This window comes from Felis catus, chromosome A1 (genome assembly GCF_018350175.1).
Source record: "Felis catus isolate Fca126 chromosome A1, F.catus_Fca126_mat1.0, whole genome shotgun sequence".
NCBI lineage: Eukaryota > Metazoa > Chordata > Mammalia > Carnivora > Felidae > Felis > Felis catus.
This window is the reverse complement of record NC_058368.1, coordinates 81,965,589-81,978,902: the sequence shown is the minus strand read 5'-3', so window position 1 is coordinate 81,978,902 and position 13,314 is coordinate 81,965,589. Positions and strand designations below refer to the sequence as shown.

The 13,314-nt window shown below is 59.5% G+C and overlaps 1 protein-coding gene across 12 annotated transcripts in view; it reads right to left on the bottom strand.

Moving 5' to 3' along the window:
- MCF2L (MCF.2 cell line derived transforming sequence like) overlaps window positions 1-13,314 on the bottom strand; it is a 132,751-nt gene that overhangs the window by 13,989 nt on the left and 105,448 nt on the right. For all 12 annotated transcript variants that reach the window (XM_019829755.2, XM_019829789.2, XM_019829754.2 and 9 more), the window contains 13 exons: window positions 12,316-12,435; window positions 10,614-10,730; window positions 9,955-10,104; window positions 9,123-9,247; window positions 8,059-8,173; window positions 4,550-4,669; window positions 4,110-4,301; window positions 3,499-3,690; window positions 2,814-2,973; window positions 2,059-2,129; window positions 1,784-1,860; window positions 1,264-1,330; window positions 496-611 (listed from right to left, as the gene is read on the bottom strand). In XM_019829755.2, the coding sequence (XP_019685314.1) occupies window positions 496-611; window positions 1,264-1,330; window positions 1,784-1,860; window positions 2,059-2,129; window positions 2,814-2,973; window positions 3,499-3,690; window positions 4,110-4,301; window positions 4,550-4,669; window positions 8,059-8,173; window positions 9,123-9,247; window positions 9,955-10,104; window positions 10,614-10,730; window positions 12,316-12,435 (1,622 nt within the window). The remainder of the gene's footprint in view (window positions 1-495; window positions 612-1,263; window positions 1,331-1,783; window positions 1,861-2,058; window positions 2,130-2,813; window positions 2,974-3,498; window positions 3,691-4,109; window positions 4,302-4,549; window positions 4,670-8,058; window positions 8,174-9,122; window positions 9,248-9,954; window positions 10,105-10,613; window positions 10,731-12,315; window positions 12,436-13,314) is intronic.

Sequence of the window (13,314 nt, the reverse complement as noted above, 5' to 3'; positions counted from 1 at the left end):
GTCTGTGTGACTGCCCCCTCCCCATGCACCCTGCATCCACCTCCTCGCGTCCTGCCCCACAAGCTCCCACAAACTGCAGTGAGGAGCCAGGGATGAACAGCCACAGAAGGACCACTGTTCTGCCCCCGGAGCCACGGTGGCCACAGACAGCGCTCACGAGGGGAGAAGGGCAGGATAGGGATGTCTGCCGTTGCCTCCTTTTCAAGAACAGGCTTGGGAACGAAATGCACCTGGCTGGGCAGTGTGGCCTCGGGGTTGCCCCAAAGGGCCCAACGCTCATGCCAAGCAGACCGGCCCCTATTGGCCAGCGGGAGTGGGCCGGCAGCTCCTGCATCCTCCAAGCACCGGGCATCCGACATCTCCGGGCTGGCGGGTGGGCCGCGGGAACCAGCCTGGGGGTGCCGTGCCCCCGAGCCCACTGGTTCCTGCTCACCACAGGGGCCTGCTCTAGAGGCAGACCCTGCCCAGCAGGGGGTGGGCAGGGGAGGGCCTGACCTGTTGTGAAAGTGGTAAATCTCTTCCATGTTTCCAAACAAAATGTCCTTCTTGTTTTGGAGGCCGGGTGAGACGAGGTGCGCCATCAGCGGGTTGTCCAGCTCGGCGGCATAGCCCTGCGTGGAGGGGAGGGGTCGGAACGCGGCCTCCATCACGTGCTTGGAGGGAGGCCCGCGGGGAGAGGATGCCTCTCAGGTTTTAGAAAGTGAATCCATCCATATTTATTCACCGGCCGTTTCTAGGACGACCACGAGGCAGCAAGTGCCGACCAATGTGCGTGAGCTACAAACAGCACCATCTGTTTTGGGTGGGGGGGATCTGTCCTTCTGCTTTTTAACTTTGAGGATTCACGTAACTTGTATGAAGGAGAGAAATCTTGGGGGTACTCCTTGATGACTCATTTCAATGTCTACACCCCTGTAACCACCACCCAGACCAAAATCCAGAACATTCCAGTGCCCAGAAGCCCCCTGCCCTGCTGGCAACAGTCCTCCGGGGCCTCCATTCTGCCTCCACCCAGACCCAGACGGTTCAGCTCTTCCTGCAATGGAGTCACACGCAGCCTCCCGCTCCCGCCACACTCCTGGGGTCAGCCATGTGCTGCTGGAGTGGGTCCCTGAGCCGAGTACCTCAATCTCCTTGTCCCTGGTCCCGCTGGTGGGGCCGTGCGAGTAAAGCCACCACCATCCTCTCACCCTTGCTGCATGGGGTGGGCGGGCCTACAGGCCCCAGGGCTCCCTGGCCATCCCCCCACCCCTGCAGACTCACCTCCAGGACACAGAGCAGCTCTTCCACGTACACCCGTTCCGTGTCCAAGAGCTCATTCATCACATGCCTGTGAGTGGGGCACAGACAGCGGAGAAAGCATTAGAGCAGGAAGGGCACAGAGAGAAGATGCTCGGAGCAGGTGTGGTGGGAGAAGAGAGAGGGCGCCAGCACACGGGTGCAGCCCACTGAGGAGCCGTGGCTATGCGCCTGTCTCTGTGGAATCAGTCTTGTCACCTACGGCTTGAGAAAGGGGGACACGAGCCATTTCAAGTCACCAGAGTCCTGCCTGAGGGTCCAGGGACAACAGGCTTTTCTAGGAGAAACCGGATCAGTCCTGGTTCCAGAAGTGGACCGCACATCTGTCCACAGCGTGGCGCACATGTGTCCACGCCAGGACGCCAGCTTTGGGGTAGAAGCTGACTATCCGCCAGCTCTGGCTTCTTTGCACTCGGATTCTCTGCGGCCAAAGGCGGAGATCTGACAGGGTCGCACCTGCCGTGTCTGGACCAGAGCCGCTCACCTCCGCAAGATGGCCAGGCTCTCCTCCTCGTCACCTGTGGAGCTGCCGCGGCCCTGCCGGCTCTCAGTCACTTCGCTCTGGGGAAAGACGAGCGCATTGAGCATTCAGATGCCAGAAGGTGCAGCCTGGCATCCTGACTTCAAGGAGCCCCACCTCATTCCCCATCTGGGGAGGAATCTGAGGTCCCACGGCACAGGCAGGGCAGGGGGAGCCTGGTGGTGCTGGACCGCGATGGCGGGCAGCTGTTGTGGGGGCAGCATGGACTGTGGCCTCACCTTGGCCCTCCTGTAGGGCCCTCTCCGGAGCATGCTGCCCTCAGGACTGTTCTCAGAGCCTCTCCGGCTGCCTGGTTTGGAAAGAAGTGGGGAAGGAAGACGTGGCTTCATACCTTACTGCCTGGAGAGGAAGGACTGGACCTGGGAGCACCTGGGGTTACTTTGAACTTTCAGAGAGAAAAGAAGCAAGTCCCCTGGAGAAGGGCGAGGAAAGCAGAGAAACATGGAGAAAGAGGAGAGCAGGTGGGAGACAGGTGAGCGGGAAGATGGCCGGCCGCACAGGCTAGCACGGAGTCCGTGAGCACGAGGGACCCGGACACCACCGGGCCAGGGGCCAGGGTCCCTTCTGATGGGTGCCACATGCTGCAGCAGGTGGCGGGAGGGGGCCGGCTCTCCACAGTCTCACCAACTTGCGGCCCACTTGCCAAAGCCCCAAAGAGGACGGCGGGCAGGTGCCGCTGCAGGAGGGGCTCCAAGGAGCCCATGAGGGGCTGCTGCCTCGGGGGCTTTGGGCTGTGGTCAGAGATGCTGAAGGAGAACCATTTTGGCAACAGTACTGAGGACAGATGGGCTGGGGCAGAGACCGGAATGCTAACTGGGGAAAAGTCCCTGGACAGCCAGTGGATGTCCTAGTCCATGGGCCACCCCCTCTCTGCCCCAACCACTCAGCACACACTGGCCCTGTGCCGATAAAAGTTCATTTACAAACTGGGTGAGGGCCCACCGTGGACGGGAGGGGTGGTGGCTGTGCACACCTGGGGAGGGGCAGGGTGACTTTGTGAGTGCCTCTGGCCGGGGGGCCACCGGCTGCACGGGCCGTGTCTGCTTGGCCGCCAGTTTCTTCAGGCTGGCCTGTCTCCGGTGGAACATCTCCTCCGTGCCCTCCTGCTTCTGGTAGACCTTCTGCACGTGCTCCTGAAGGGATAGGTGTGTGGGCTCATGAGCCAGTGATGCCAGCAAAGTGAGAGGCCTGGCCTCCTTAGAGGCTGGGCTGTAGTGTCACAGCTAGCCGCCAGGGCGCAACCCTGCACTCCCCCCACCCCCACCCCGCCGCAGGAGGGAGGGGTGGGACCCCATGGAATGCAGGACCTGGAGCTTTGAGGAGAGTCAGCTGGAAGGGAGGGACACGTGGCCCCCACACGTTCCCTGCGGGAAGGGTGTGACCCTGTGGGTGCCCTGGGGGTGTGGGCAGCCGGCTGGGCGGCAGTGGGGGCTGGGGTCGGCGCGATGTACAGGGGGGCATGCAGGAGGCGGGGTGCTGGGGAAACCGGGTGGGGGCGCCCCCAGTGGTGGTCTTGCAGGGAAAGACCCCAGGCACAGGAGGGCCGCCGGGTCACGGAATCCTGTGCTGAGGGGAAGCTGAGCCTCAAGACACCCAGGGTCCCGGAAGAGCTCATGGCGGCCGCCCCTGCCCCCACCACGAGCATGGGCCCCACTTACCATCAGGTCTGTGGTGAGGACGGATTCATAGTCCTGGTAGATTCTGTCGAGCTCCTGGATCTTGTTTTCTGCGCCAGTCTCCAGAAACTTCTCAATTTCCTGGAGGGCCGCCTCAGCACCCTCCTGGGACTGACACTTGTCCACAGGCTGTGAGGCCAGCAGGTAGATTCCCTCATCACACCACTTCATGGACTGGACACGCCAAGCACGGCAGAGGGAGAGAGCGGGCCTGTCAGAGGCTGGGTCTTGGCGTGTGTGTTACGCGTGCTAGGCCGGGGCCCTCCCGTCCCACTGGCGGCCGCCACGATTCTGGGGATCTCTGCAACCCAGCTACACGGCACCCCAAGGCTACGTGCGTCATCCGGCCTGGACTCGTTCACACAGAGGACAGAGGGGCCAAGTGCAGAGAATTTCTGGTCCTCGGCAAGATGTATCAGCTGTGGCAAGTGAATTCTAGAAATGGGCATCTGTGACTGGCTGGGCCTCGAGACAGGCCCATGGACAGCAGGGCGTGGGGTCAGCTTCCAGCCAGTGACTGCGGTCCACGTGGGAGGGGCAGGTGTGGGGAGGGGGACCATGCGGGACCAGGAGGGCATGGGGAGGGGTCTCACCGCCTCCAGGAGGCTGTGCAGCTCCAGGGACTTGCTGAGCAGCTCCCTCCTCCTCTCGACCTCTGCCGCGAACTGGTTGCACAGGTGCTGGAGCTCATGGCATTTGGGGCGGATGGAGTCCACAGCATAGTGCCTGCTGTCAATGAGCTTCTCACCCTCCAGGGCCAGTGCGAGGGCCCGCTCTACAGACACCTGCGTGGGAGCCACCCCAGGCACATGGCTCAGCTTGGGTTTGTTAGAGCAACAGGTGCGATTTCCTGGGCAGGATCCGTCAGGGTGGGAGTGAGAGCGGAAGGGGCTCCGTCCCTCCACCCGCGGACGCCCCCCACCGGATGGCGAGACAGCCCCATTCCCCCGCCTTCCTAAGTGACCCTGGTGGTGCCCTGAGCACTCCCCGTAGGCTGTCTCCTGCCCACAATGGCCCACACCACTGTCCTTACGCTGGACTTCTCCTCGAAGCTGGTGAGGTCCTTCAGGAGATGCCCTGCGTGTGCCAGGCTGTTGCCCACATCCGTGAAGGTCGCTATCTTCTGGGCCAGCGCGTCTAAGGAGGCTTTGACCTGGAACACAGGAGGGGCAGGAGGCCCGGGCCCATGTCAGGTATGGAGGCCCTGCCTGAAGCAGGAGAGGAGGGAGGACAGAAGAGCCAGGTCCTTCCCGGGAAACCGGGCAGAGGGACATGCCCTCAGCATGACAAGGAGCCTCCACACAAGTCCTGCAGCCTAAGGACAGCTGTGACATCGGTGAGAACAAGAGTGTCCACTCTCACCAGTCATAAAGCCGGTGCAAGACAGCAAAACTAACACACAACTGAACAAATACAAACACAACCAAAAAGCATCAGATGGAAACGGAAAGAACCAAGCCATCCCTGTTTGCACATGACCTACTCCGTTATGTAGAAAATCCCCGAACTCTTACGAAACCACTCCTGGAAAAAGTGAGATCAGCGAGGTTTCAGGAGACAAGATAGACACGCAAAAAGCAGTTGTATTTCTACCTATGGTGATGAACACATGAACACCAAAATTTAAAACACCATTTACAATTGCTTAAGAATGAAATACTTAAGTGTAAATCAAACAGAACATGTATTGAAATGGTTTGCTGAAAACTGTACAATACTGATGAAAAAGCTCTAAGAAAATCTAAATGCAAGGTAACACAGACCCACTGCGTTCACTGATGGGGAGACTCGCTGTAGGAAAGATCTGACTCTCCCCAAAATACAGGTTTACCACAGTTCCTATCAAGACCCCAGCAGAGCCACGCAGATATAGGCAAGATCTTACAACATAAATGCAGCCGGCAGAGCAGAAGCAGAGCTAGGCCAATTCTGGGAGAGAACAGAAGGACTGTGCACTTGACTTCAAGACTCACCGCACAGCCATGGTCACCGAGACTGCGAGGTGCTGACAGATGGATGGGGTGCATGCCCAGAAACCCACCCAAACAGACCTGCCCAATGGCTTTCTGACATGATTTCTCTTCTCCCGTGGAGAAGAGACAGCCTTTTCGACAACGGCACCAGAGCCCCTGGACATCCCAAGATTAAAGACTGAACAATAGGGGTGCCTGTGCGGCTCAGTCGGTTAAGTGTCCAACTTTGGCTCAGGTCATGATCTCACGGTTCATGAGTTTGAGCCCCACGTCAGGCTCTGTGCTGACAGCTCAGAGCCTGGAGCCTGCTTCAGAATCTGTGATTCCCTCTCTCTCTGCCCCTCCCTTGCTCACACTCTGTCTCTCAAAAATAAATAAAAATGTTAAAAAAAAACAAAAAACAACTGAACCAGGACCTGATTCTCACCCTACACAAAAGTTAACTCAAAATGGATCACGGACTTACCGTAAAACTATAAACCTTTTAGGAAGAAAAGCTGAGGAGAACATGGTTGGGACCTAGGATATGGGATGAACCAAAAGTGTGATCCTTAAAAGAAAAAAATTGGTAAACGAGACTTTATCAGAATTAAAACCTTTGCCGTGTGAAAAGTGCTGTCAGAGGCTGAGACACAGGGACAAACTAAAGAACAGATTTTCAAACCGCAGGTCTGGCCGGGGCCAGGACCTACGCATATAGGGAACTCCCAAGTCACAGGAGTAAAACCCCCACCCCCACCCAGGACGAGGGTCACAAACGGGCAACCAGGAAGAAGAGGCACTTCACCAGGAGGACAGACACGGCCACGAGTGCAGGCAGGCCGGTTCGCATCGCCAGCCAAGAGAAACGCACAGCAGAGCCACAGTGAGTCGTCCCCCATACCCCCAGAGTAGGCGTGTAAGGTATGCACACCACCGGGCACAGTGCGGGCATGCGAGAGCCACGTCCTCATGCGCACCACTGGGCGCACAGGTGCAGGCGCTCTGGGGACACGTCAGCAGCTTCTCAGAAAGCTGAACATCAGCAACCACGACCCCCAACTGCACCCCTGAGCATTTACCTCAGGGAAATGATAGCTGTGTTCACATGGACAGTGGCACGTTTTATATGGTAGCAAAGTCCTGGAAACAGCCCAGGTGTCCTTCAACAGGAGGACGGTTAAACCGTGGCTGGTCCACGGCCCAGAACACTAACTACTCAGCGGGGACAAGAGCAAAGACGAAACACCTGCCTCCATCTCCAGGGAATGTAACAGATGGCGCTGCCTGAAAAGAGCCAGGAGGCCAAGTATGCGTGGCGCCACTTCTAGAACATTCTTGACATGATAGCATATGGAAACAGGGAGATCAGAGGTTATCAGGGGTGCAGGATGGGGTGGGGGTTCAGGAGGGAGGGGTGAGGGGTATGGTTCAGGAGGGGTTGGGGGCTCAGGAGGGGGAGGGGTGGGAGGGAATGGGATTCAGGAGGGGGTGGGGGTTCAGGAGGGTTTGGGGGCTCAGGAGGGGGAGGGATAGGAGTTCAGAACGGGGCAGGCTGGGGCGGGGTGGGAGGAAAGTGTCTGTAAGAAGGAAACACGGGTCTGTGTTGGGACAGAATGTTCTGTGTGCTGAGTGTGTCAGTGTCAATGTCCACACTGTGATGCTGAGCACGATTTTGCAAGATGTGTCCTCTGGGGGAAGCTGGATTGAGGGCACGTGAGGTCTTGCTGGATTATTTCACAATGCACACAAACCTGCAACCATCCCCGAATAGAAAGCTTGTTTGGCCAGCCTTCCTCAGCCCCTGCAGAAGTACGTCATGGACGACCATGCTCTCCATGCGCCCCCAACGGCCTGCTGTTCACAGGGGCTGGCGGGAGACCTCTCTGGTCCAAGTCAGGGAGGCTGGCTCCCTGTGCCTGCCCAAGCTTGGCAGTGAGCGCTAACTGAGCCAATCCCATGTTTTCTGAAACATGACATTTCAGGACTGGTCGGTGGCGGGGGGGGGGGGGGGGGGGGGGCGGTGTCGGAACCTGCCCTTGCACACAGCCCTACAACAGCCTTAGTGCCGGGCTTGGTGTTGTTACTCGTTTCATGCCCTTGAGATCCCACCCCCCACCCACCCCCAGTCCTGACCAGAAGGCCCAGGGAAAATGTCGTTCCATGGTGAGGTGAGGGCACGCAGATGTGTCCGTGTCCTGACCCTGCATAAATGACTGAGCAGTGGGCTTCTGTGGAGCCCCAACGCTGACGATTAATGCCAGGACCACGCCTCCCTGTCCTGACCCTCGTGCCACCCAGTATGGGCAGGATGGGGCTCCGGGCCAGCACACAGCAGGCGCAGACAAATGCACGCTGGTAAAGGAGCATATGCATGGCTCCTGGACGCGTCCCTGGGGAACACGGAAGGAAGTGCATGCCGACGGGGGTCTGGTAACCTGTTGTGCGCAACGGCTCACTCGCCACGCGTTCCAAGGTCTCGTCCCACCCAGTCTCGCGGCTCCGTGTGGCGCCACCGTCACCAGGGCAGCTCAGCGCGCAGCAGCTTCCTGTGGCCGGAGCGCCAGGCACCCCCACCTCGACCACTCACCTCTCGGAAGTCCTGCTCAAAGTGCCGGAGCTGCAGACACTGCTGGAGCTTTTGCTGGTGCTTTGCCCAGAACTCATCGAAGGCGGCCTCGGTCTCATTCAGCTGGGCCAGGAGCCTGGGCAGGGGTGAGGCTCCGTCTGAGCGGGTGCGAGGTGCAGGGCGCGGGTTCCATCTCCAGGGCTGCCCGGACCCTCGCCTTCTCTCTCAGGCCCTGGACATGGGACTCGCAGGCCAAATGTGCCAGAGGGGACGTGTTTCGGGGGAAGGGACTAGTGTGTTACAAGGTTGATGTGACAGTGCTCTGCGCTTCTCACATCTGACTTGGGTTCGGGACGGAGGGCACAGTGAGCTGCCACCATTCGCGGTCATGGCTCCCAGGCCAGAGCCATGCCACCCTGTGCGTGTTACCCTGTCAGCACTGGGGTTCACCCCAGCCTCCCCCACGTCCCCCGGGGCCTCCCACATCCCCAGCATGGAGCACTGGCCCGGTGTGTGAACCTGGGCCTGGGTCAGCCTGTGGTGGCCTGGGTGTCACCAGCAAGCCGTCCAGAGGCTCTGCTCCTGTGCCCGCCTCCTCCCCAAACAAGGACCTGGCCTATGCATAGAGCTGCGGGCGTTCCGGGGCGCCATGCGGTGTTAGGGATGGCAAGTATCCGCACAGCGGGGGCCCAGGGAGGACGTGCTTGCGGTCCCCTTCACAGGGAAGGCGAGAAGACCCGAGGCTCAAGTGGGGGGCAGGAGCTGGCGGGTCCCTTCCTCACGGGCACACCAGCGGGTGGGCAGGGCTGGGCAGGTGGGGAGGGGAGAGGCTCCATGAGGCTGGTAAGACCCTGTCACCACGGACTCCCTTGAATGTCTCCCAGGCTGCAGAAAAGCGCTGTTCGCTCTGAGAAATTTTCCTGCCCAGAACAGCCACTTTCTTCAGGATATGGAAGAAGAGCATTTCAGTGGTAAGGACCTGCGGCCCCCTTTCTTCCCATGAGGATGAGGGGATGGGGGTCACTGCCGCCTGTCACTCTGTCCCCAGTCCGTGGCCATGCCCTGCCCCCGGCTCGGGCCCTCACCTCTGCACGGTGGTCTGATTGTCCAGCTGGTCCTGGCTCAGGCTCCGCCCCCCGCCCTTGGCCAGGGGCTCTCTGACGCTTTGCAGGAGGCTCTGTCCCTCGTCCAGGGCCGCCCTCATGTCCTCCTGCGGGGACAGCACAGGGCCTGGCACCCCACGCTCACTCCCTCGTTCCCCTAGAGCCACTGAAGGACGGCAGGTGTTGGAAGACTCCCCCAACTGTGGCTGGGGCACAGCTAAGGCTACAGGTTGCTCGGGGTTGGTGGATGAGGTAAGAGATAGCAGGAAACCAGACCTCTGTGGGCCTGATCCCACAGTGTCCCCACCGCCGGGAGTGAAAGAGAGGGCAGGCTTCTCGGGCTGGGGGCCGCCCCCAAGGACCACCAGCGAGGGGGTCACGGCCACCACTGACCCGGAGCCACACCCCACCCGGCACAGGCTCCCTGGGCACGGGGTCAGTACTGGAGCACGGACGCTGCTTTGTGGGCTGCGGTCGCCCAAGGCGGCCCATGACCCGGCCTGCCGCCTGGGAACTGGGGGCAGGAGTCCTGCCTTGCTCGCGCTCATAAGCGGCAGACCCGCCTGGCGAGCGGCCCTGCAGCCCCGGCACCTCGGACGCCCAATTAGAGCGAGGCTGCGGCCCCTGGCTGCACTCAGGCTCCATGTCCCTCAGTCTGACCACGAGCCGCTTTTAGAAAGGAGTGCGTTCAGTTCCCCTGGGAGCGCTCGCCAGGTCCCCTGCCCCAGGCATCTTGGGAACGGCCTCGGCCTGTCTTGCCCAATGCCCACGGGGCTGCTTCCCCTTAGCGGCCTCGCACAGAAGCCACACGTACCTTCGCTTTGTCCTTCTTCTCCGTGTGAGCGCAGAGCACCGAGCTTGTTGACTGGACGTCATTGGGCAGCTCCGTTTCGGCCAGCTCGGTCCCGAAGGACTGCAGCATCTGAGCAGTCTGCTTGACCATGAGGGCGAAGCTTTCGATCGCCTGGGGAAGAAGGAAAACACCATCACCAAGCTGCACTGGGAGGCAGGTGTCTGGTGCAGGGGCTCGGGCGTCATCAGAGAGGGCAGGACCACAGCAAGCCGCAGTCACACCTAGACCAGACCCCAGGCCTGGTGGCTTCAGAAACGTACTGGACACTCTCTGCGTTCACTTTCATCAGCCAGAGTCGTTCTGCGCCCAGTCTCCCCTTGCCCAGTTAAGAGAGGCCCGAGGGCCACATCCGCCCCCACCCCTCGCAGGGCTGTTGTTTCTTGGTCTCTGAGCCCAGAGAAAGCCACTCCCGAACTTATTACTCATGTTATTTCTTTAGATGACTGAGGTCCACTGAGACCATCTCCTCATTCTTGGGGAACAGAAGTGAGGTTACTGGGAACACGGCTTTGGAAAAGGCAGCATCGTAGTGCAAAAGCTATTTGGCCGATTAACTCAGGGTTAAGGAGACCCACCGCCCACAGCCAGCACCCGCGTGCGGGCAGCCCGGGACGACTCACCGTGCGGTGACACAGCCACCTCGTGTGGCAGTAGTCCAGGGTCCCGCCCAGGTCCTCAGTCAGTTGGGACTTGTCGATGTAACCGTGTAACTCTGGCACTGAGCTCAGCATTATGACCTAGAGGAGGAAGAAAGCCACCCCGTGAAGAGACCACCCAGCGGACGGGGGAGAAAAGCTCTCCCGCTGGTCACTAATGGTGGCAGTGTGGACAGGAGGTGCCTGGCTTTGGACCTGGGCTTAAACCCCAGCTCTACCACTTCCAGGCTGGTTGGCGTCAGGCAAGTCACTTATTCTCTCTGTGCCTCAGTTTACCCCTTTGTGAAATGGGCCTGTGACGATGGGCCTCAGCACGGAGGGAAGGTGTTGGAACCCTGACAGAGCTGGGCATACCACCCACGTCAGGCATCCGCCAGGGAGCTCGCGGTGGTCACTGAGCAGTGCTCTGACTTGAAAGAGGATGGTTTTGTCATTGTTCCCACCAAAGCCCAGCAAAGTCACTACAGACATCACCAGAGTCAGGGCCGTGCCCTTCCATGGGACACGTGGCTTCAGGGACTGAGGAAGCTCTTTGCACAGGGCTTGCTTTCATTGGTCTATTTCTCTTGTCCTTTCTGAGGACATTCTGTTGGTGAGTTTTGGGTAAAAATACAGCCTTTGCTTTGTAAGCTGTCAGCCAGATGCTAAGGTCCTACAAAATAGGTCCTGAGAGCTTCTGGCCAGATGGAGCCTGGCGCCCCCTTGTGTGTTGTTGATTACTGAACGCCACAGGTCTGCGTAGAGACCTGTTGTTAACGAGGTTCACGTGCCCAGTGGCTGGACGTGGGTGTCACGCTCCCCTGGGGCTGAGAGGTGGCCATCAGAGGAGACTGGGTCCTGGTGGGAGCACAGAGCACATCTGGTGATTTCAGTGCCAGGCCACTAACTTTCAGCCGGTGTCTCTGGTTTTGTCCCTAACCGTCGAGGAAATGGGCTGTCAGAAATGAAGGCGTTTCGGTGCTGCAAACACCGCAGGTGCATGGGTTTTCTCCAAGACCCGAAGCCCGGGGGTCAGGGTTGCAGCATGCGACTCACCCACAGGGCCAGGGGCGCCTCACTCATGGCCCCTGACCAGGCAGAGCACCCCACCCCGTGCACCGAGGAACAGGTAAAGGTGTCACGGACAACCACCGTCATGGGCGCTCAGGTCCTTGAAGGCAACCTGGTGGGCGTTGTTGAGGTGGTCTCAAGGCGAGGTCACAAGCTGGGGGCTTGTGTGCAAACTAATTCACGGAAAACAAAGGCTTCCTGGGCGTTGTCTGGCAGCCTGCCCCGCGCTGCTCCCACAGTGACTGTCGTGACGCGGGGTGCAAGCAGGCTTCACGGGAAATAGGCTTCCTGGGCTTCCTGGCTGCTTCTCACTAGGAGGCTGATGATGGCTCTCAGCCTGTTGGGCTCTCGTTCTTCGGCCTGACCCTCAGTAAGAATGTTCTAGATTTGTGGCTCTGACAAGCACCTGCACTTCCACAGGGATCACCCGAGGCACAGGGTGGATGTCAGCCCTGGGGAGCGCTAGGGAATGAAGGGGCAATGCCCAGCGGGGTTGCTGTGCGCTTGGGCACGCCCCTGGCGCTGGGCTTAGCACCTGAAGAGTTTCGATCAGCTGCGTGGGCCAAGAACGTGGTCACGCTCCGTTCTGCCCACAGAGCCGCGGCAGGCCACTCACCGGCACCTTCATCTTAAAGTCATCTCTGTTGAATTTGAAAGCGAGGTCAGAGAGGGTCCTTTGGAAAAACCCCGCTGGGCGCAGGACAAGGACGAGCTGGAGGTTTGCCGGGAAGGACGCCTGCAAGAGAACAGAGAGGCGTGTGGGCAGACGCACTGCTGGATGCGGGGTCCTCGCATGGCTGCAGTGGATGTGTGGTCCAGGCAGAAGGGCACTCACTGAGGCCGCGTGGTTGCTGACGCTGGGCTGTTAGACACGTCCCACGTCTTACCAGGAGAAAGTCACACCGCCTCTGCAGCTACGTCACGTTCGTTATCAGCTATAAAGTCAAAAGCTTATTACACTAGTTACAGGCTGAAAGGTGTCCTGCCAAAGTCACGTGTTAAAGCCCAAACCCCAGTGCCTCAGGATGTGACTATATTTGGAGAAAAGGCCTTTACAGAAGTGAGCAAGTTTATGTGAGGTCAGTGTGGCCCCAACCCAATATGCCTAGTCCTTATTGGAAGGAGACACTTGGGCACAGACACACAGGGAGATGCCGTGCCAACATGGAGGCAAAGACGGGGGATGTGTCCATAAGCCCAGGGGCCCCAGAGATCACCAGACACTGCCAGAAGCTGGGGACAGGGACAGGGTCTCCCGCATGGCCCCAGGGAACCAACCTGTAGGCCCCTTCACCTCGGACCTCGGGCTCCAGACTGTGAGGACGGGAGTGGCTCTCTGTTGTTTCCAGCCCCTCAGTCTGTGGCACTTGTGATGAGAGCCCCAGGGAACCAAGATGCTTGTCAAAGAAAAACAAAGCCATATAGACACAAGCTGTGTTCCAAAACATACATGGGAGCTCGCGCCCTAGCGCACGCACCGCAGACAGGAGTCTTTTTGGCTGCCAGCTCTGCCTACACGGTGTGTGACCTCGGGTACACTGCTCACCTCCCTGTGCCTCTGTTTCCCCGTCTGTGAAACAGGGACAAAACAGTGCCTCCCCCAGTGCACACTCCT